Source organism: Anopheles merus, chromosome 2L (genome assembly GCF_017562075.2).
Source record: "Anopheles merus strain MAF chromosome 2L, AmerM5.1, whole genome shotgun sequence".
NCBI classification, from domain to species: domain Eukaryota; kingdom Metazoa; phylum Arthropoda; class Insecta; order Diptera; family Culicidae; genus Anopheles; species Anopheles merus.
Genome location: NC_054083.1, coordinates 28267029 through 28290042, shown reverse-complemented (window position 1 = coordinate 28290042; position 23014 = coordinate 28267029). Strand labels below are relative to the sequence as shown.

General features: G+C 49.0%; 2 protein-coding genes across 6 annotated transcripts in view; one reads left to right on the top strand and one right to left on the bottom strand.

The window, feature by feature from the left end:
- Positions 1-3557: 3557 nt before the first annotated feature.
- Positions 3558-23014, bottom strand: part of LOC121592609 (probable chitinase 10) — a 32719-nt gene continuing 13262 nt past the window's right edge. For all 3 annotated transcript variants that reach the window (XM_041914233.1, XM_041914232.1, XM_041914234.1), the window contains exons 3-9: positions 8871-8952; positions 8416-8666; positions 7176-8348; positions 6989-7100; positions 5940-6910; positions 5671-5872; positions 3558-5603 (exon numbers count right to left, since the gene is read on the bottom strand). In XM_041914233.1, coding sequence (XP_041770167.1) covers positions 5395-5603; positions 5671-5872; positions 5940-6910; positions 6989-7100; positions 7176-8348; positions 8416-8666; positions 8871-8952 — 3000 coding nt within the window. In that variant the 3' untranslated portion in view covers positions 3558-5394. The remainder of the gene's footprint in view (positions 5604-5670; positions 5873-5939; positions 6911-6988; positions 7101-7175; positions 8349-8415; positions 8667-8870; positions 8953-23014) is intronic.
- On the top strand, positions 15210-17660 carry LOC121592610. Of its 3 annotated transcripts, none has more exons than XR_006004687.1 (2): positions 15210-15471; positions 17016-17101. XR_006004687.1 is itself a non-coding variant. In XM_041914235.1 (2 exons), the coding sequence occupies exons 1-2, from the start codon at positions 16908-16910 to the stop codon at positions 17283-17285; spliced, it is 318 nt and encodes a 105-aa protein (XP_041770169.1). In that variant the 5' UTR covers positions 16682-16907; the 3' UTR covers positions 17286-17660. The 3 variants fall into 3 exon arrangements, 1 of the variants encoding a protein (XP_041770169.1); XR_006004688.1 differs by having other exon boundaries at positions 15210-15360; positions 17016-17100; XM_041914235.1 differs by lacking the exon at positions 15210-15471 and adding an exon at positions 16682-16955 and having other exon boundaries at positions 17016-17660.

Below are 23014 nucleotides of genomic sequence, written 5' to 3'. Positions count from 1 at the left end.
CTAGTGGTACACAAATCAGCCACGGATAGCCGTAAGCCTATGAATGGCTTAGACAGACCTAGACCGACAATGGTTTGTGTTCCATCGGGCAATGGCCTAGATGGCCGTATCACTTATCCGACAATGGTTGATGTTTCAAATAAAAAGAAACAAACTATTAAGAATGGTTACAAATTGCTATCTAACGACTCTTAGTTAATTTCTGATGGCAATATACTCTATTTCGATCAAAAATACAGTTGATAGGGATATGTGAGATTTTTGAGAGTTTTTTATTTATAACTTTTTTCCATCATAACGTTCCACAAATTGTAGGACATCCACCCTGCTGCAAGGTTGCGACTTGTTTTACTTTGTCTTGTTTATTTTTCGGCACCGGCCACAAACTGTCCACCGCATTGTTTAACGACGCAACCGTGTGTCTGTAGGCACCGTACGCTTGCAATGGCGCCCCGTTCCCGCGAGGGTTAAGCTGATTTGCGGCATAACATTCCAGCAAGAAAGCGCTGACGCAGTGGACGCACCAGTTGACCTGGCGCCCCGACAGATGCTGCGGTGGCACATTCCACACTCCCAAGCGAAAACATGTGCGTCGCAAGGCCGCAGATGAACCCACGGCAAGATGGGCAGAAATGGGATCACCCGCTCCCGGGCAACGCTTTGATTCTGGTTAAATACAGTACGACGCGCTTTCTCACTTATCAGAACCGTACCATGGTGATCCGAATTATGGACGGCGCGTGGCCGCTTTGGTGTTTAGTGGGTTGCCTTTTGTTGTTGGGGTCTTCACTCCCACTGGTGCGGGCGGACGAGACGGGCCCGGTCGTGGGTGAGCTGCTCGAGCCGAACGAGTACGGTTCGATCAGTCCCGAAGATCTGTGCCAAAGTCTTTGCGGGGAGTGCCAATGCCGCGGACGGTTGGTGAGCGAGAACCAGTGCCAGTGCAGCTGTGACTTTGCAGTGGACAGTGTGGGAGGTAAAACATTGAAAGGAAGGGTGTGATGAATATTGATGAAGGCGATAACTGATAATTTTTCTTTTGGATGGTCCAGGACAGCAATGTACTTTGAAAGTGCAGCAGCTGTGCAGCAAGATGGATGTGCAGTGTGTCTTCAACGGAACAGAGGAAGCTTTCGTCCGAGAGCCTCGCGGATGCCACACGATGTCGTGCTACGAGAAGGAGATGCATCACGATGAAGGAGGCTACGACGGATACGAGCATGGTGGGGAAGGATATGGGTATGACGAAGGATACGGCCACGGCGTCAAGCAGTTGGTGTGCTGCAAGGACAAGCACAAGCACAAGGAGAAGAAGCACAAGCACAAGAAGCACAAAAAGCACGAGAAACACTTGAAGTTTCACGTTGTGATTGTAAGTATGCGCTATTTGTGTTATTTTTTGGAGAATTTTTATTAAATCTATGTATTATCTCCTTATAGAAAGGCAAAATTCCCGAACATTCCTGTCACGGAGGACACGAAGGAGGAGAGCATTATGAAGAATACGAAGACCACGGTGGATATCGCGCAGCAGCTCCCGACCGTCCCCAGATGAACCCGGCCCAAATGCCGATGGATCTGGCGGTGTGGACGAACCGTCAAAAGCAGGCCAAGAAGCACCCGTTACGAAGACCTGTCCATCACCATCAGCAACCGTCACATCACAGACCTGCATCACACTACGGACGTCCCCCATCGTACGGACCTCCACCGCCGCCTTATCCGGTCGATTCCAGAGCGAAGTCTGCTGATCCACCTTCCCCGGTACCGATGCATCACTCGCAGGATACACAACCCCCATCTCCTCAAGAAGGTCCTCCTCCACCACCACCACCACAGCCTACACCACCAGCAGAGCCTGAATCACCCCCAGTGACTCCATTTCCCCAACATCAGCTAACTCCACCGCCGAACCTGTACGATGGAGCCCCAGTTGGTCCAAAACCCGCTCCACAAAACTCCAACCAGGAACCTCCAAAGCATCATTCGTTCACTCCACCATCACCACCATCCCCACCATCACCTCCCGTGCGTCCGCCGATGATCACTGTCGATCCTCCACCGAGGCGCATCGAGTCATCGAGAAGCTTCGACGAACCGAGTCACTCAAGCTGTCAGTTTGACAGCTACGATTTTAACTATTATCATCCCGCACCTCCACCACCACCATCATCCTACCGTTCCTTCTCTTCCTCTTACGTCCCATCCTACCCTACCAGTCACTACCATCCTCATGACCAATACGATACACCTGAATACTATCCCGAGAAGCCTGTTGAGTATAGCAAGTATGATGACAATTCGAATGAGCATCGCGCCTACCATTCATCCCACGGGGTGCATCCACTCTCCGACAACGAGGTAGAGGACTGGCCCGAATATCCACCCCGCTATCCGTCCGACATGCACACGTACAATCAGATCATTAGTCGGCAGATCATCGAGGTCGACACTGCCCTCGCGTACACGGACAAACCGTTCCAGCCGACAACGCGCCCACTGCGGGATGAGTTCGAGCCACCGACGGCCGAGGTAGGCCCAATACTGTTCGAGTCGGCCGGTCCGGCCGACAAGAACTACGAGATGTATCCTGTGCCGACACCACCACCGGAAGCGTTCATTCCAGCCGTACCTGCACCACCGGCCGTACCGTTTGAGTTTGCCGATCCGGAAAGTGGCCCCATCTTGTTCCCGCCCAACTCGGAGGAAGCGTTGTATCCGCAGCCAACGCCACCACCGCACTATCTGCTCGCAAAGGAGGCGGGCAGTATGAGTTCGTTTGGCTTTGAGCATCAGCAGCAGCAGCAGCAGCAATTTCAGCAATATCCATGGGGACCAACGTTCGACGGTGGATCGTCGTGGGGCTATAGTCGAAGTGCGGCTGGACCGAGTCAGTTCCGTTCGGGGTCCAGTCGGAGCAGTGCGCCCTGTAGTCGAAGGTATCAATAATCGGAGAAATCACAGGAAAAGTAGTCTAAGTGATGCTAGGTTAGGAAATAATTAGTTACTATAATATAAATGTCTGAAACTGAGTAAACTTTTGTATATTTTTGATTTCTCGTGGGATTTAAGTCATCCAGTTTTGGAGAGAATTTAGAGCAGGTGATATAAATTCATTGGGAGATATGAAGATGGAAGAAGAGTGTTTTTTGTCGTGTCGCTCAAAACTTTGGGGCCTTAAGCGACTGCCTGGTTTGATTAGTGGTTTATCCAACCTTGGTACAATGTGGTACATTCTTTACATTCATACTTTTTAAACATCAAAATCGATGGATCACGTGTGTTTATCACGCCTGAGTCTTTTATTTAATCATGTTGTTGAAGGCCGATTCGACAAATGTAGGCAGAATGTAGGTTTCTCAAAAGCACTCATGAGCGCTTGAACAAATGAGCATTGAGAAACTCCATGGACCCGCGGCCTAACACAGTAACTCCTGAGATCGACCATCCACAGCATCGCATAGTGATCGCATGCCATCGCAGTGCCCTCTGCCAGAATTTAAACGCACTACCACTACTATCGAAGTCAGGGAATGTAAAATTCAACCACATCAATGTTTATATTTATACTAATAAGTGATTTATTCATCAAAAAAGTACATTTAACATATATTTTTTTACATTAAAAATAAAGTATTGTCGCAGTTTGTATTAACTCTTCTCGTTTGTCGCTTGCACTCCGAAAGGGAAACTACGCCTGTCAAACGGGCCGCTTTTTCCAAATAGAACCCCATACTTTTACTGATTCCTCGTAATATTTTGCAGGTTTTTGTTTCCTTAGAATCTCCACAAATTGTACTGTCCCCACAACCCGTTTCCAATCGGTGTGGGACACGCGTCTTTCCCAGGTTCTGCGGCAAGGCTCACTCGCGTCACTGTTTCGCACGTGCTGTTAATCGCATCCGCTTAACGCTTTCCTGTTCTCCACACTTCCAGTTTACTCGTCCTGCGTTGAATTCATCTTCTCATAAACAGAAAATGAGCTATCTGTTTAGCCTTAGAAACAGTTCCTGCTTTTCTTGTTCCGCTTGTGTTCCGCTTATAAGTAGTAACGTTTTTCCCTTTTCCCGCTCGTTGTCGCTGGTGCTGTTTCGTTTTGTCTTGTTTTACTTTACTGGTTTGTATTTATTTGTCTGATTTTGGAAAGTTTTCTTTTAATGTTTGCTGTTTGCTTGTTGTTTTGCTAGTGTATTTGATCTCTTTTTAATTCGTTGTTTTCCGTTCTCTGTTGTTGTGTGAGACGTTTTCTACTTCTGTTTTCAATTCATTTTCGCTTCCTTCTCTTGCTATGCCTGCTTTCCTAATCATCTCTTCTTTTACATACTTTTTTTTCTTCACACGGCTGCTTAGCTTTCGCTGGCTCCTTGTTTTGCTTTTCTTTTGTTATATACACTTAATTATCACAGTTTTTATACATCTATCAAAAACGACATTTACAGATATTACTGGTGTTTTTAAAAAAAGAGAGAAAAAAAAAACAAGCAAACAAACAACTGCTGTTCTTCGATTGATGTCGTGTGTAATTTAATTGTTGTAATGTTAAAAAAGTGTAAAAAAAACTGTGGTTGTGTTGCCTTCATTTTTGTAACCGACGTTCGAAACTCTCAGCGTGCCGCCTTTTACGGTAGATTGAGCCTGGTTGACAACGAGCTCACGCACAATCACACCCGGTGCGTGTGGTAGCAATTTAAGCTTCATCTCTTTTTGTTCATAAATAGCATCTTTTTCTTTTTAATGTGTAGAACCAAGAGCATAGTTTAAGAAAAGACACCGTCCAGCATACGTAGCAACATCTCACACCGGTTTGTCGAGACCTGTTTGCTGTGGCTGGTGGAATGATAGCAAAAGAAGGACTTTTATGTATAAATAATTGATGTTTTCCTCCAGCACATTCAGATTGTACTGTTAGCAAGAAGAAATGCCTATCAACCGTTCTACCGTTGCAATTCAAAGTCCGTGTGCCAAGGCACAGGCGTTTGTGAAGAGGAAACAGGTTGCAATTTGTATTACTTTAAATCTCCACATGAAGGTGAAAGTAAGGACGTGTGGCATACAAATATAATAGTATTTACAAACAGTGGCTCCAAGGCTGTCGTGAGTCGATTTTCTTCTCATGTCATGCGTTCGTTGTGTGGCAGAATAAGTTTGGCCGCACCAAACTCCAGGGAGCAGAGTGTGGCTGACCCATTTTCGATTTCAGGTGGCAGGGTAGAGTATTCTGTTTTCATTTGCTTTACACGCTAACAACGCTAGCAATGAATCAGGGCAGTTGAAGATTAAGTTTGCAGTTGACAGACAGTTGTAAAATGGCTCACGATAAAGGGGGCGCCTGGCAGAATAGCTCACTGGGGCCGCTCAAGGCTGACCTTTTTGTTGTTGTTGTTGTTCGTCTACTTAGGCTGCCGGGGCCTGCGTGTGATGCTGACAGCCTTCCACATTTTCGGGCCAATCGCACACATTCTCGTTCGGATTGAAGACCAAGTTGGCCGGGCATGGCATGTGATGTTTGCGCTCTCCCTCGCACATGAAGTAGTGCGTACAGTCGGCCTTATCCGGATGGTAGCTGATGTGGCCGTCCTCTTCGGCGCAGGTCACCTCGTTGGCTGGGAAAGCAAACATTTGGGATTATTATCTTGCCAATGGAGAGCATCAGCTAGTCGAGACACTTACGATCCTTGGTCGTGTAAGCACCGCGCGGTCCGAACGACTCATACGGGCCATCGTACTCCAGCGCCACCTTGTAGTCCTTCAGCTCACTGTTGAGTACGTTCAGCAGCGGGTACTTGCCACTGCCACAGCGACCCGAGAAGTCATCCATATCGATCGACCACACCATAATGCCACCGAAACCTTCCTCCTTGAGCCACTCCATCTGCAATGTATCCACCAAATAGGCATTGAATTCTGAGTTCTGAGTACTTATTGAATCTCCAGCTTACCTTTGTCTTCAGCGATCGCTCATCGTCGAAACCGACCCACTGATCCTTTCGGTAAGCGAATGGCACCTGCTGCTCCGAGTCCCACACCAGCGTCGTGTTGTCCACTCCGAGGAATGCACAAATTTCGTAGTAGCTCAGGAAACCAGCCTCGTTGGTAAACTTGCCCGGCAGACCACCGCCCGATGCAGGCGCTCCAATATCGAACTGCGTCTGATTAACGAGCGTGAACGATCGTCCGTACGTAGGCATACCGATCAGTAGCTTCTCCTTGGGGGCACCCTGCTTAACCCACTCGCGCGCACTATAATCGACGGTCAGCTTCTTCTGATAGTTGGAGGCCGAATCCAGCGGGAAGAGCGGTGAATTGTGCCCAACCTGACGCTCCCACTGACCGTGGAAGTCGTACGTCATCACGTTGATAAAGTCCAGATACTTCGAGATCTCGGGCACATCGTACCCGGCAGCGATCGCTTCGAACGAGGCCGGCACGGCGGCGGTCAGCAGCAGACGCGGTTGACCAGACGTTTTCGCCTCACCCTCAAACGCGACGCGCAGCTCGCGCAGCAGATCAACGTACGCCTTGCGGTCGTCGGCACCGCGCGGATACTCCCAGTCGACGTCCAGCCCGTTGAACTGGTACTCGCGCAGGAACTCGATCGCTTCGTACACGAACTGGTTCATGCGGAACACGTTCGAGGTAAGCTCCTTGAACGGGGTGGACCCGAACGCCCAGCCGCCGATCGCGAGCAGGATCTGCAGGTCCGGGTTCTTCTCGCGCAGTGCGATCACCTCGTCGTACATGTCCGGATCGTTCTCGTTCGCTTCGGTCAGCTTGTGGTCCTTCAGCGTGGCAAAGGCGTACACGATGTGCGTGCAGAGGCTGGCGTCGACGTCCTTCGGTTCAAACTTACCGGCACCGGGGCGCTTCACTGACCAGCTGGTCAAGTAGCAGAACACTTGCGCTGGTCGTGCTGTGTAGAATGGGAGTCAGGTTGGAATGAATGGAATTGGAAGGAACTCTTGGAAAATACGGGCAACCTGATACTTACAGTTCTTTTCCACCGTTGCCAGTCCTTGCTTGATGATCTTCTTCTGAGGCTTCTGCACCTTGGCCAGCAGCTCCGATACGGAGATTTTGATCGGTGCAGGCTTTTCAACTTCCTGCAAATAAAAAAACCCCAAAAAGATTGGGTTTGTTAGCATGAAGACACCCCTTACAAATCATATTGCTCTTACCTTCTCCACAATGGTAGCAGCCACCGACGACCAATCGACGTCCTTCGCCTCCTTGCCACGGCTAACACCGCGCAGCTCCTCGCGCATCGCCCCGATCAGCGGGTACTTCACATTGCCACCGCAAACCGTGCCCGAGAAGTCATCCATATCGACCGTCCACACCATCGCACCGCCGAACCCGTTCGTCTTGATCCAGCTCATCTTGTTGCGGATCGCGCGCTCATCGTCAAATCCAACCCACTGATCACCGTCCACCAGGTACGGCACCTTCATCTCGTCGTCCCAAATGTACACCGCACCGTTCAGCAGCATCTCGCAGATCTCGTAGTACGCCAGGAAGCCGGACTCCTTCGTGTACTCGCCCGCCTTACCGCCTCCGCTGGCCGGTGAGTTCACCTTGTACCGTTCCGTGTTGGACAGCGTGAACGAACGTCCGTACGTTGGCATACCAATCACCAGCTTTTCCTTGGGTGCACCCAGCTTCACCCACAGATTGGCGGCATAGTCCACCGACAGCTGCTTGCGCCACTCGCTGTCCGACGACGGTGCGTACAGCGGTGCATTGTGGCCGGTCTCGCGTTCCCACTTGCCGTGGAAATCGTACGCCATCAGGTTGATAAAGTCGAGGTAGCTGGCCACCGCCGGCACATCGTACCCACCGCGCACATTGTCCGGACCGACGGGGACGGCTGCCGTGAGCAGCAGCCGCGGCTGGCGGATCTCCTGCGACTCCGCATCGAACGCTTCCTTCAGCTCCTTCAGCAGCAGCACAAAGTTCTTCTTGTCATCGCCACCCTTCGGGTACTCCCAGTCCATGTCGAGCCCGTCGAAACCACGCTGCCGCAGGAACGGAATGGCCGAGTAGATGAACGTTTGGCGGGCGTAGCGCGTCGCCGACATTTCCTTAAACTTTTGCGTCCCGAACGACCAGCCACCGATGGCCAGCAGCACCTTCAGCTTTGGGTTTGCCTTCTTGAGCGTCATCATCCGCTCGTACAGGCCCGTCTTGCCATCCTTCGTCTCGTCGTTGCTCTCGAACGAGCTCAGCTTGCCCTTCTTGAGCCAGCCGAAGGCGAAGATGATGTGCGTGCAGAGGTCGGCCGGGATGTCCTCCGGGACGAACTTACCGATCTTGGTACGGTACTGCGACCAGTTGGTATAGTAGCAAACGATCTGTGAAGAGAAGCGAGTCCGTATTGGTCAAAGATACGTTTGTGGGAAAGAGTTATATGACATTTACCTTGTAGCCATCACTGTCGATCTGCGCTTTCTTGGACACGAGGGCAGAGCTGGCAGCGCCCGCTACGACCGCCGTACCGGCAGCACCGGCCGCCAGTGAGCCGCGCGTTTTCGTGCGCACGCGGAATCGGTTCGTTGCCGAGGCGGGCGCCTGATCCGACCGATCCTGTGCCTTTTTCGTGGGGATTTGATTGTCTTCTGGCTTCGCTACGGAGGACTTTAGGTTAGTGGGTCGCCGTATTCTTCGCTTTGCTGTCGGGGCAAAAAAGGCAGAACGGTGAACGATTAGTTGTGCGGATCAAACGATTCAGTCACCAGAGAGTGTGTATGTGCAAAGATCACATTGCGAGTGTTGCAGTGACATCAGGACAATAAATTAGTTTGATTTATCTAACCTTCCTCTTGGGTGTTAAATGCCAGCTTAATGCGTTTAGCACGACGGGAGCAAGTACTTACTTTGCGCACTGTCTGTCGCTTGGGAGAAGATCGCGATGAGGATGCATAGCACTATCGCTATTCTTAGTATCCGAGGCGTTAACTGCAAGTGGAGAGGAGCGCAAATGGAAAGCAAAGTATTAATTGTCTGTCATTTAAATTCGCACCACCATTTAGGTTGAACGTTAAACGTCGATAACGACCGAAGCCTTATGGGTCACGGTGAAACCTTTCAGCACCTGCTTAAATGTTTAATGTTTACCTTTGGATGTCAACATTTAGTGTTTCCCTACACGGGCAGCGATAGAAAACGATCGGTTGCGAAGTTGTTCCAATTTTAGGATTGAAGATTACACGTTTTGCGTGCTGTCTAAGCCGTGGCAAGTACTAATCTGATTAGCAAATTGGCTTAGAAAACCAATTCACTCCCCCATTGTTTGTCAATAAGCCCAGATTTCAAGCGTCCCCCATAGGTAGGAAGGGTAGGGCTTGATGCACACACAGCAAAAAACACAGGCAAAACAGTTGTTATCTAATCACACCGGTGGATCTGTATGGGGCTGTTTTCTTCGCCAGTTAGATAATCACTCTACCGTCAAGTTCACAGCGCGCTGACCTGCATTCGATGAGAACGAGTTTTGCAAAGCCTGCAACAGCAGCTTGCCCCAAGTGCTTGTGCCACGGGCACATCTTCCAGATCACCTTCGGCAGATGATCGAGTGGATTGAGCACAGCTCGAAACAATCGGTTTGCCATTCTGACTGCTGCTGGATGGTGAAAAAGGCACGGCGCGTCTTGACGGTGTTGAAGCAACGCCGATACACAATCCACGCGTTGGCCACCTCTCGGCGGCTTGCCTAATTGGGTCGAGTTGATTAATAGATTAATAGAGGCGGCCGGAGTAGAGGGGCTGGATGGGCTGATGATTATACGATTGCAATCGTGCGATCGTGCGATAAGATGTGTGGCGATGCAACGGCACGAGATGCCACCAAAAGGTTGCAGGAGGTGTTGCTGAAGCTCCCGTGCGCGCCAAAGATATTCGTGGCGCGCGAAGCATTTTCAAACCCAACCCCAAACCCCGTTTGTCAGCTTCGCCAAACGACTTCGAAGTATGGCACGACAGTCGGCACTGGCTTTGCCTGGCCTAATCTTTTTGGCCTTTCGTCAAACCAGCGGCAGTGAGCGAGAATGTTTGAAAAAGTCATCAAATGCCACCAGCACATCAAATGTCGAGGTGGTAATAAGCGTCTATTAGCGATGCTGCCTAGGGTACGGCGCAGCTTCTTCGTTCGTGGTTGCTGCATGAAAAATTGTTCGGTTTTCGTGGTTCAAAATATTTTCATAGTTAACCTTTTTTTCGTGCGTTAACCACGTCCAAAATTGGACTTTCTCTCACCGCACCACGTAAATGCAAACGCGCTTGTTTTCGTCGGCCAGACACAGCATACTTCCCTCCGAGTACGAGACTTCACCGCAGCGCCGATCAGTTTGTACTTGACCGCAATTGGCCACCCCGACCGTCATAAACGGCATTCGGGGACGTTGCGACCAGCAGCGAACCTCCACAGCTGCTGCTACTCTTCTGTGCAACGACCGCAGCTGGCTAAAACATGGCAGAATGCTTCGTTTGTCTGTGCTTTGAACGGACAGCTTCTCAGCTGCAGCTGCTTGTCATGTGCTTTAGAATGCAAACATCTTGCTTTGCAGATTCTTTGATTTCGACTCTCAACACCAGAACACCTGGTGGGAGTGCATTCTTAGTGCATTCATTTCAAAACTGTAGTTCAAGCGTAGGTTAGAGTTTGGCAAAAGCGTTTGGCAAAACCAAACGCACACTTAATGCGGGGTGGGTCAAAAACTCTATTTCACCCCATTTTGGGCTGTGCAGATTGCGTAAGTGATACGGCGGTTACATTCGCAGACTTACCGTACCAACTGCGTCACGATACCGACGTTAAGTTCCCCCAAAAACCCACCACTACGGGGAGGAGATTATGTAGCGCGTGTGTCCATTTGAGGTTAGCTGTCTCCGTGCGCCTTCCATCTCCATCACTGGCTTAGAGGTTGTGGTGGGCTGTGTAGAGGCAACAAAAAACCCACCGACACAAAGCTCCGCTCAAGATCGCCAAACAGTACAACTCACAGCACAAATCACACAAGCCCCCGGGTGTGCCATATTATCACACAATGCAGCAGCAGTAGCCCCCCACGTTCGTTGGTGTGGTTGTGAATTTTCACGTCTTTACCGTGAGCCAAGAAGGAGTGCTGAAGTAGTGAAGCAAAAGCTCTCGATCGGTTTGCTGATTTGTTAATCTAATCTTCGTGTGCACACAAAACACACACACATACACAGAGAACGGGTCGTAGGAGCAATAGATTGTGTTTTGCTTAGTGAAAGGCCGATTGGTACCTACGGACAAGGAATTGAGTTATTTGATAGTCTGTCGTTTGAGCTAATTATCTAAATTGAAGTTGAAGCGTTTACAAGTGTTAGTTTAATGGATTTGCTGTTTGATAGGTAAATGTACTTTACGCCACATTATTGTGGAATAGGACTCAAGGACAGAAGAGTAAGTGAAGTGATGTAGCAAACGAGTAGTTCTTATTATTTTGCAACGGAATTTGATACTTGTAATTTTACGACTCCAATTGTAGGCAAGAACAAAAAGGTGTCAAGAACAAAATAGTTTGTGAAACAAATGAAGTTGATGCAAAGCTTACTAAACTCGTAGTCGTCGTAGTCGTAGAATAAATCAAAACGATTAACTGCATTCAATTAACTCATTCAACATCTTGGAATGAATTCATCTATTATAGTAGATCCTATGACCCCTTCTACTGCTTTATACCTGAAGGTTACGGCAATGCACCAAACTCCAATTTGCTACCGTTAAAGCTTTCTTCCACAATCTTCTAATAGGCCCTCTTCTTCTTACAGACTCTTAACAAACCGCAAAGCGCAACCCTTTACGCAATAGACATTTCAGGCAGGCTCATTAGCATATGGCCACTATTCCACTCGGTGCAACAACAGCCACAACAGTAGGTACGGATTTGCTCGTTGATCATGCTCTCACGACGAGCTTGTCTGTTGCCAGCTTATCATACGATGAGCTCACATGGGAAAGCATGGCATACCGACGCTACATGACGTTACACTCCCAGCATTACTTCGTACTTTACGGCGGCAAGAGTGATGCAAAAGCGAAAACACTCAAACGAAGGCTTTATCCCTTCGCCACAGAAGCGACACACAGAGACAGGCCGGCACCGTACGAGGCGCCACCGAAGAAAGCGTGCCTCTAATGGAATGGATGCTACCGCTACCGGACTGGGATCGGATGCTGCTGTCTTCCATTTGCGGCAGACCACCCGTAACCAACCCCGGGGACCTAATGGTTTGCGTGACTACACACGACCGCGTTGAACACCGTTCCTGGAGGGCCGCGTAATACCAAGCGGGCGATGGTGGGTTGGATGATAAATCATTGTTTCAAGATATTTTAATATTTATTAACCATTAGTGCGCTCACACCACCACCACCACCACCACAGCACTACCGGAAAGATGGGATAGGTCTTACGCGAGCGGTGACTACCTTTTACAGATTGCTGGCGGACGGCGTTATCGCCGCATTTGGAAAAAAACGTGTCAAAGCAGAACGAAACATGCTGGCGGCCCTTTGGTGCCTTTCTCACACCTACCATCGCTGTATGGTTGTGACTTAACACGGCAGGTGAAAGTTACTCCACACACACACTCACATGCAGCTGTTCACCTCGGTTCCCATAACACCGGAGCCCTTTTGCTTCCGAAGGGATTACTGGAGGTGTTGGACAGAAGTTACTGACCTGCTACAACTATGGAGCGTGCGCGTGCGCACAACGGCATCAGATTAGAGGGAGTTGGATGGGAGGGCACCGGTATGTGTGTGTGTCGGCCACGTGTTCAATTTCCCTACACTACACTGTCAGCTCAACTGTCATCCGTGTGCAGTCAGGCGAAAACAAACGCTTCCTTTCACCAGGCGCACAACACCGAGCGAAGGTGGCTTTGATTTCGATGAAAGAGAGAGAGAGGGAGAGACTCCCATGACGACTGACATGGGCGAAAAGTTCAAATTGGCGTTTGTTTTCCGCTTTCCTTTTGCTGCGGGAAAACCCCATTAGCATCAGTGGAAAATCCCTTTTTCTTCGAGCAGCCCCAGCGTGACATTCCCGGGTGGGCCGAGACTGACAGCTCAATTAACTTTTCCATCAGAGGGACTTCTGCTCAATCAAGCGTAAAGTTGTGATTTTCTTTGTACCGGGAGCGCAGAACCATGCAGCAGGATGCGTGAGGAGAGGTGAGTGTATTTGTGTGTCCTGTCAGCTGGTTGCTATACACTCCGGTTGCTAGGACTCCACTGTGCAGTCATGCGTGGTGGGAAAACTGCTCCTGTCACTGTCAGGCTCCTGGTAGCAGTAGGGAAAACTCCGAGCAGCGAGCATTCTCAATAGTGGTGATAGTGATGCTTGGTGATGGTGATGGTGATGCTTGGCAAGTCCGCCCCACTAATTGGAGCGATTTTGGGACTTCAATGTTCACTGAGGCAGAAAGCTGGAGACACCATGGCCGGGAGAGCATGCCCGGTTAGGAGGTCGTCGTTCGAGGCTGGCGTAGACACGCGACAAAGGGCTCACGAAGGCTTGGGTTGGAAAATGGGGTGCCCCAAGCATACTTTATTGACTTCAACCTGCCCAGCAGTAGCTGTAGCCGTGTATGACATCCTGGTGCGGTGAAAATCAAATTATTCACGGTTCGCTGCATCTGATCGCTGCCGATGCCCTTTCAAATCGTGCCCAAACCCCTCCCGGCCATGCCCGGGTTGGGCTGTGTCCGGGTTCGGGCGTGTTCGCCCCGCTTGCCGTGCATCCGTACGCCGCACAGACAATTGGCCCGCCGGTCCAATTTCTCCAAACGCCGTTTCCACGCCAAGGCTGTTATCACGTGCTGCGGTCTTTAACGGGGAACGCTTTCTCCATTCTCTCGCATTTTGTTCGGCCTCCAGAGGGAGGGCGCATGCGTGCAGCGGCCGAATGACAAGTGCGCCCTATTGCCTGCTGATGGCAAACCGCCTGCCAAACCGGGTGGAGCCGTTTTCGCACGGCTGTGATTCGATTGTGCAGTGGAATGGAGCGAAATTTATCGGCCACAGCTGACTGAGCTGGAAGATTTCGATGCCGCTTTTCCTAATCAAACGGGCAAACGGGGGGGTCGCTCGAGCGCACTAATTTGTTCGGTGCAATCAAGCGTGAAAGATAGAATTTTCCGGCGCCAGGAGCGCATACGCGGGTGTAGGTTGTTTTATGAGTTTTCCCCTTCACTGAATTTTCCTTACGCCCGGGGTCTCCCGTGTTCGGTCATGCGTAAAAGATGGAAAATAATTCCTCACCACCAACGCAGCATGGGAGATGCGTTTCTTCTAGATTCGTTTTGTGTTTGTGTGTGTGTGTATGGGGGATTTTCCACGGGAAAACCATACAGATAGGAGTTAACTCCCTGAGGGTTTGATGTGTCCGTAATTTGGGAATTTTCCACTGCAAATTGTTCAGTCAAGCGTGAAAAGTAGAATTTTCCCGTGCAAAGAGCGCAGCAGCGAGTGGAGGATGTTTCTTATCGGTGTTGAAGGACTCCCTGTTCAGTCATGCGTACAGCAAGTAAGAAAACAGCTGATTCGTATCGAAGTGTTGGTGGAAGTAAAACATTCAATAATGCGTTACTATTCGCAATGGAAGTCATGTTTTACCTGAAAATGTTCAATTTAAAATATTTGTTTTCCTTTTTTTATGTTTCATTATGTTCTTTAAAGCTCCTGAGTAAACTCAAACATTATTAATCATCATTTTACTTTGTCATCAAAAAGGTTCTTTCAAGTGCAGCCCCTCCAGAGTCAAAAAGCCGTCCAAAAAACACAAATCTATGAGGCAATCTAAACCTTCTTAATGAGCTTAATGCTCGAACCTCTTTTCTTATGAACAGCTGCTAACTAGCGATACTTAGTTGTCGCGTGGTACTATAAATCATCCAATTTTTGAAACAAACCCTCGCTCCCGTGAAGGCCGTTACCAACGCTCTCCCTGTAGCTGACTGTGTCGTGTCGTTACACCGATCTAGATCGTGGCGGCAAAAAAGAGAGCGTACGCAAACGAACAACACCGACAGCGAGGTGTCAATGTTTACAGCACAGGTTTTAGAAGGGCAGAGACTTTATACCTCCCTACCCCGGACGCATGCGCACGGACCACTTCCGCACCATAAGGTTCGATGATTTTCTCATGACATTGTCTAATGAAGCGGAACAGTTGCGATTCGGAGCGAGCAGGGTCGCATAACCCTAAACGCGGTAGATCGTTACTGGTTGGGTCCTCAACTACTAATCGGGTTGAATCACGGTAAAGGAAAAGGGACAGAGAATGAAACTACAAGCACCGTCAGAGTAAGCAAGCACAGAAAGGAGCAAAAAAGGTAAAATTGCGCACCAAAAAAGCCCGATAATCGTTTAATCGTGTGCTCAGTGATGCGAAAAATTCGATTCCACACCGATCAGGCACCCAGGACTGGGCAGGAAGTGTGCCGGTGAGTGTGTGTGTGTGTTTTTCTTTCCGATTTTCCATTGAGACTCCGGATTGTTCAGTCATGCGTAAAAGGGACCTTTTAACCCCTCGCGTCGAACGGAACCATTCCGGCGCTATGTATGCGGAACTGTCAGTGTGTATGTGTGTTTGTTTGTTGGTGATAGCCCTCGTTCACGGGGGGGTGGAAGTACACGAATGATAGTGGAACTTTTCGCCGCGATGTCTGTGGGTGTTATCATTGGGGTGGGAAGTGTTGGATTCAATTAAAATATGGCCGGCGTGGCGTGTTTGGAGCCCCACGATAAGGATGTGTTTGTGCGTTCGGGTTCACTGGAGCATGAATTATGATTTCGTTTTACCAGGGAAGCAGATGTTTTGAGGGATGGACTTTAAAAATGAGCATTGAAGTGGAAATGTGTGTTTGGTGCCACTTTAAAGGGAGATTTTTTGCGAAATCTTTCGACAATTTCAGGAGCTGTTTTTGATAATATTTAATATTTTTATTCATTTTCAAACAATAATTTCCCATGTTTGAGAGCAGCGAAATCAAATTCGAATTACTCAACCGAGCAGAAAATAATCCCTTTGCTTCCTTTTACTGCAGTTAGCTTGTTGCTCCTCGGAAGTGGGCGTTCGCTTTCCAACAGCTAAACACACTAATCGACACGAAGTGAATGTGCTCCAGCCTTTTGATTGCTCACTCTGCTTGACACCTTTCGCCCAGCGCTCGGCCAATGTTCCTGAAATTTGGTGTTGGCATTTAATTTCCTCAATTCAAATTCCTATTAAAGGTTCACTAAATTGCATGCGTGTATTTAAAAAGTGCGCACGAGCATAGCAAACACGCTGTCGTGCTGCCTAATTGTGTATGACTTTGTTGCACATTACATCGTTTAGTGAGCAATTGGTGGGTAATGAGGCGTTGCAGTGATTCGGGTGAATTGGATGAATAAACACTTGTGCTATTTTGTGTTCGTAAAAAAAACGGGTTCAGGAAAGCGAATGGAATTTGAACTGATTTCGATGAATGTTGGTACGCTTTTAGTGGCGCAACACAGCCGGACACGAACCATCATTAGCATCTTGCACGGCTCATTCCAACCACTCCTGTTGAAACGGTCAACCATCTGATTGAATTTCTAGCTCACCTTAAGATGCCGTCGTGGCGCACGGTCACCCTACGGTGACTGCTGCCACTGTTGTATTGTACTTGACATTGCTCAGGGCTGCTCCCAGGCACAGATCAAATAACTGCGCAAGGCTTGCGCTGTGAGCAATCGAGAATGTTCTCGGTGTTGTTTGCTCAACTGGGTGCAATCACGCCAGCTGAACGCAATGCACAGCAGGTTGTTTCTAGCCAAGAATCAGTTCAGTATGACTCTTGTTCTTGACGATCTTGTGTGAGAATAAAGGCACACACAGGAAATAGCGGTGAAAATGAAAGGAATATGTATTCTTTTATTTTTCGTACCTACGTTCGTTTTGGTGAGATGAAAATGTATTCAATAAGGCGTAGTACCTATGAAGAATTTATCCATTTTTCAGGTGTCCAGTGCTCCAGCTGAACCAAACCAAACACCAGTCTCGAAAGCGATCGCCCTCATCCACCACTTATCGTACCTGATCGACTACCTGGTGCAGTTCGTCCTGGGAAGCGGGAATGACCGCAAAACACCACCGGAAGCGGCCGACTACTATCAGACCGCACTGGTAGAGGGCAAAAATCCAGCGAGCAAAGATGAGGCCGGCCTAAAGCCGGATAATGCACGCGCTCGGCAGGAAACGGAAATTATACACAAAATGATGAAGGTTTAAGTGTGTACCGTGCTCACCCTCAGTGCTGTAAAGACTACCGCGCATTTATTGAACTCATTGAAGACAGGGTGTGATCGTTTGCATCTCTCTTGCCAAATCATGATGATGACAAAACCTAAATCGATGCCGTACAAACACCTGCGTGTGTGTGTGGGCAGTGTGGTGGAAATTTTTAATAACCATAACCCCCATAGATCACCGGGGCAGATTTGTGTTGGTTTCAATCCTTGACATGATTGCAACGGTGCCGTGCTGTGACATCGACAGCCCATCGTCACAACGCAAATCGATCGCTGACCACCGACGTATCTGAGGTTTTCGGCCGGCGACTCCCTTGGAGAAGGTTCATTAGTATGCTCAGCCGATCATTAAGCGCTGACTGCGGCGTGCCGTGGTCCAGCACGGGCAGGTTTATTGGTCTCACTGGATTGCTTTCACGATCCCTAAGATTGAGCTGCATTAGTATCGCGAGCTCTGATGAAGCAATGACAATCGAAAAAACACAACAAATCATTTCTAACGCTTACGGTGATGTTTACGGGCCACACCTAGCAAGCGTCTACCTTCCAAGAACCGGAGCACGGGCCAGTTTTTCGGCAGTTTGTTGGCGGCTGCTTAAAATTAATTGCACGCAGTCGTGGTGTGATTGCAATGTGAACGTGGTTGTTGGTTTTTTTTTTGTTGTTTCTGAACGGGGTTTGTATTCGAAGAATAAGAACAATATGCTACAATTTGGTTTCTCCCTGTGTGTCTGTGTGTGATTGGTGCGTGGTGTTCCCTCTCGACCGAACCCCTCCCTACAGTGGGCACACAAAGACCCTGATGGAGAGAGGGTGGGTTCGGTTCACGTCATTCTGCTTTCGAACCCGGCTGCCCGCCAAGGTGATCCAGTTCCCGCTCATGCGATCGATTCGTGTTCCATGCTCTAAGACCGAGCGCGCGAGAGCCACACCACGTCCATTCTTACCTTCAACGGCGCATGAAACAGCGTCCGGAGGGTGTGTGTGTGTGTGTGTGTGTGTGTGCGCGCATGGCGGTGCTGCACACTGCCGTGGCTTTGTGCAGGTTTGTTTGTTGGTTTTTTTCTCGTTCCCCATTTGCCACGCTTAGCATTGCGCACTTGCGCCTACAGGGCAACTTTTACGCTTTTGTTCTCCACGCGAATTCAGATCCCACCCCGTGCGAGGGGCGACAAAAGAGGCAAGCATTCACTTCGGACCTGCAGGGGCAGTCCGGTTTGGGGTCTAGCAGAACACAGGTCTCGGGTTCTCCCAGCCGCGCACGCACTTGGCAACACACGTTTGGGGCGATTGCGTAGATAGGCTCGAACTGCAGCAGCAGCAGCAGCAGCTTTTTATCTTGCCCGTACTGCCCCTTACCGCGAAACACTACCTGCTGCCATTTCATGGCACCGGGTGCGACCTTTCAGGGGTTGGGATTACAAGGTCTTCCGCCAGCTCCGCACAGTGCCGCGGAACCGAAGTGCCGCCGCCAGGGAGTGACATTTCACCGAGTACTGAGAACGGAAATGGTAAAGCAGGTAGCGATATTCGGTTGTAGGCAATAACAAAAAAAAAAAAAAAACGACAAACTATCAGGGCGGGAAGGGTGGACTGAAAAACTTACAGGAAGTTAAAGAGCAACAGCACACGCAGCGATCGTTCTTAGATCGTCCGTGTTTCCGATCAGCTAGAACGAGTGATCGTAATGGCGAAACATAAATTTAGCCAGCACAGTGGTGTCCTGTGTGGGCTTCTGTTCTTCTGGCTGAATGTCAACTATTGGCGGAGGCATTGATTTAGGGGTTTCCCTCGTTTTCTGTCAGTTTGCCAATCGCAGCTTCCGTCGCAGGAAGACCTTTTTAAACTGCATTTAGCGAGAGACCTTTGTGCACAGCGAACGAACAAAAAGGCGAAGGCATCTGCAACGGGCTGTAGGATCGCGTGTGCCCGTTTACTTACGAGCGGATCTGTCAAACGTGTCATGATGACAGTTAGTAAACATCAATTAAGCCACGCAAGCGTCAAATGTCAATAACCGCGCATTTATGAACGGTACGTGCGCCAACACGGTGCGGGTTTGATGCTTTTCTAATCGTTTGACCTTCAGCTGTGTAGCTTTTAGTGACGGTCTCGTGCATTGTGGGTGCTTGTCCCGTGCTTACTGACACTGTAATTTGGTTTCCAAACACACAAACCCTGTCGGTGACAGGTGCGATTGATGCAATGGCCATTGTGTGTGTGGCTATTAATTTTCTTTTTTAACAGAAATGGAATGATGTTCAGATGATGGAAGACCTGTAATACTTGTCAAAGTGTTTGATTGCTGTTGGCTTGTTGGTTTAATTACTTCAAGGTCAAAGAGGAATCTATCAAAAGTGGCCAATAATTGGAATGATTCATGTTGCAGCGTGATTGATCAATGTTTGCCAAATGAATTGAATTGAAGCAGTTGTTTAAAGAAATGATTTTTAATGGTACAAAATGCTTCAGACGATTAATCTCTTATGTTAAACCTTTTTAATGGATTTTTTCTTATTTTGAACCTTTTCCACCAACGACTCACATACGACTAAGTGGTTTGTTTTGAAGCACAAACTCCAAATTCCACTCCAGATCGTAACGCAATCGCTGGACGCGTGTAACTGTTTTGACTGCGAAACCCGCTGTGGTTGCCCAAGTGTCGCCCAAGTGCCTTTCATGCGTAGTTTTGTCTGCCGAGTTTGACCAGTTTGTGCGTTGAAACCGGTCGGTCTGCCATATGATTAAGTATTCATTGACCTCCTCGGCCGCGAGCAGACATAGAGGAGCGAGCGGGGTAGACCGTTTTCGTTGTCGTTCGCTGTAAACATCAGATGAAGACGGTACGTTAATCGTGCTGGCGCTGGGCTCTGCTCACAAACTCCAACGCCGCGCGGAGAAAAAAAAGGTCGAATGATTTCAGACGATCTTTTACTACGCCCTTGGACCACTGATTTTCGAGCACCGTGCTCACATTAGCATTCGATTGATCTTTCAACGCGCGTTGGTTTGTGGCGTTTACCGTGACGTTCAGACGCAGACGACTGTTTGAGTAGTTTTGTAACGGAAAATTGATTCTGAACTGTGAAATGGTGCAGTACGGTGTGAAAAAGAAACCAACACGGCTGTTTCGAATCGTCCTCGTACCTGGATGATCCACTTTCATTCTTTAAAGGGCTTAATTATTTTCCTCCCCAAAACCGGCTCTATTACTTCATTCCACCGAAAAAAAAACGAGAATGCAAAATTAGCGTTAAAAATCACTCTCATTTAATGCCCCATCATCATGATCGATTGAACCGATCACGGTTCGTTCGTTCGTTCCCGTTCGATCGTGCGTGTATCGAGAGGGAAAGAAACCGCAACCACTCGGTGCCATAATGCTGATGGATTTCTCCTTCCCGTATGATAATACGGTACGCATTCCCGCTTCGGAAGCGATGCCGGCCGAACGCAACACAGCTTCCCAAAAATGGCCACGGCACGTTTGCTGGTTACGTTACCGGTTGCGCGCTACGCGCTCGCGAACGCTTCTCCCCCAACGACCTCGTACACCGTACAACGCGAGAGCCACTTTCTTCCTGTCCGAGCGGCGACTATTAATTACAGCTGGGAGTGGAAAAGACAACGCCAACGACACAACACCCCAAAACACGATCTTCACCGCATGGAGCAAGCATCGATGTAGCGTTGCAGGTTCGTGGCAGGTTCGTCACTTATTACATCGTTATCGTTGAAGTCACACGGTCGAAAATGTGTTTCAGCGTGAGGAGCCAGCTTCCAGAAAGAAAACAGGGAGATAAAAACGCGATCCCGACGCGAAAGCATCAAAAGACTTGAACGTTTCAGAAGAACGCTTCTCACAAAGCAAGTGACGAACCTTCGCGTTGCTCGATGGAGCGATCGAGCGTTGTGGGTTGGCGCGTGTGCGTGTTTGGGACTTTACTTGTCGTGGCTCGTTAACAAAACCAATCGAAGGAATCAAACAGCGAAGAAGGCTGTGCATAGACACATATCCCACTTCCATCCGCGGGCTCCACTCGTGCATGACGATGCCCGGTTTGTGTTTTCTTTTTTCTTTTTTTGCTAGCAAACGGGACGTCGGGGATGAGGTAAGCGATTACCCGGGTCCGGGCTGATGGAAGATGAAAGCGAAAGTGAATTACGACGACCGGTTGTCTGCGGTTGTCTTGCAGTTCGTCGTCGCCGCTTCCCATGCAGTAACCCTTTTGCAACGGGTACGATCGACGGGTCCGTTTCCTCCCCCTAAAAAGGGCTCGCTCGTTCGCACTCGAACGCTCGGTGGCACTTGATTGGGTGGAAATGGAAATGATGATGCTGCTGCTGCTGATGCCGCTTCCTTTACGCTAGCAACAGTGCAACCTTCACAGACACATGAACATGAGCACGAGGGGCGGTTCGGGAAGATACAATGAACCGGAAGTGTGGCATCGGCAATCCGCTGGCCAATTGTGGCATCGTGAGAACGGCTAAAAGGGTTGAAAAACTGCACTAACCATTGGCTTATGACCTTTTGCATTGTTCCCCCGCACTGGCATCGACTTTCTGCTGGGGGTGGTGGTGGTGGTTGGGTGTTCGATTTCTGCGGGCGTCTTTATCTTTAATGATGGGGCATTGTGCATTTACTTATTGGTTGCGACCTTTTGCCTGTCTAGATGGCTTTCAGTATGGCTGAGCAGTTTTCGTTTGAGGGTGGAAATACGGGGTGGAAAAGGTTTCGTGCCCGTTTGTGGGGAAGGTTAAGTGAAAATATTCTCACCTTATCGGATGTGGATAATTGAAGGTTTTTGGACAATGCGATCAATGCAGAGTTTTCGAGGATCATCATTTGTGCTTCAAAATAGGTTACTATGGATAATTTGGAATGTTTTATGTTGCTCGCGAAAGGCTTGTACTAAACTATCTTTGATGCTTTATTTTGACAACATTTGGAAATAGTTACTAAAAATCCACACCCTGTAACTGGAACATTTATTGCACAAAGCTTTGACTGTGGTTCAACAACGAAAACCATCACGGAGCAGTAAAATACTTCCGTTTCCTTCGTACCCAACACATCACCTACTGCGTGATCATAAACCATAAACTATAGCCTAGGTGCCACAAAAGCGTTGTTGCAAAATGTTTGTTTCTTTTCCTCCATTTCCTTTGTCTTTCGACCATCGCCAGCTGGTTACGAGCAGCAAAAGCTGTCTCGCCTGTTGTTGCACGGTTGTTACACTTTCGTCCGTACCCAACAAAATAAATTGCTGCCTGATCTGATAGTTACACTATTCCGACTGGGAAAACCGTGCACACACGATTCTGATTTAATTTCGTTCGACAGTGTAGACTCACGCCACCACCAACAGCAGCCCACAGTGGGCCAATAAGTTCGGGCTCCGCTCGCCAAAGCGCCGTTGTGTCATTGTGAATTGTCCGGCTCTCTGGCGTGCGTGCGTATTGCTACTCGATTCACCTGCGCACACAACAAAACCGGACCCGTTTCGAACTCTTGGCCGGTCGTTGGACTATGTTTGGGAAAGTTAATTATGCACTCCATCGTCGTAGTCGTCATCGTCGTCGTCGATGTCGCTGAGCCGCGCGGCTTTCGTTTCGGTTCAAGTCAATCAGGCGGGCGCGCTCGCACCGACGGTTGGCGCAGGCAAAGGGGACACCGACCTTCTGGGGCTCAGTTTTCAGCCAACC

Coding starts and splice junctions, on each gene's coding strand:
- LOC121592610 (XM_041914235.1), top strand. CDS start 16,908: ATGAAAGGAATATGTATTCTTTTATTTTTCGTACCTACGTTCGTTTTG. Junction 16,956..17,015: donor TCGTACCTACGTTCGTTTTG/GTGAGATGAAAA, acceptor TCCATTTTTCAG/GTGTCCAGTGCTCCAGCTGA.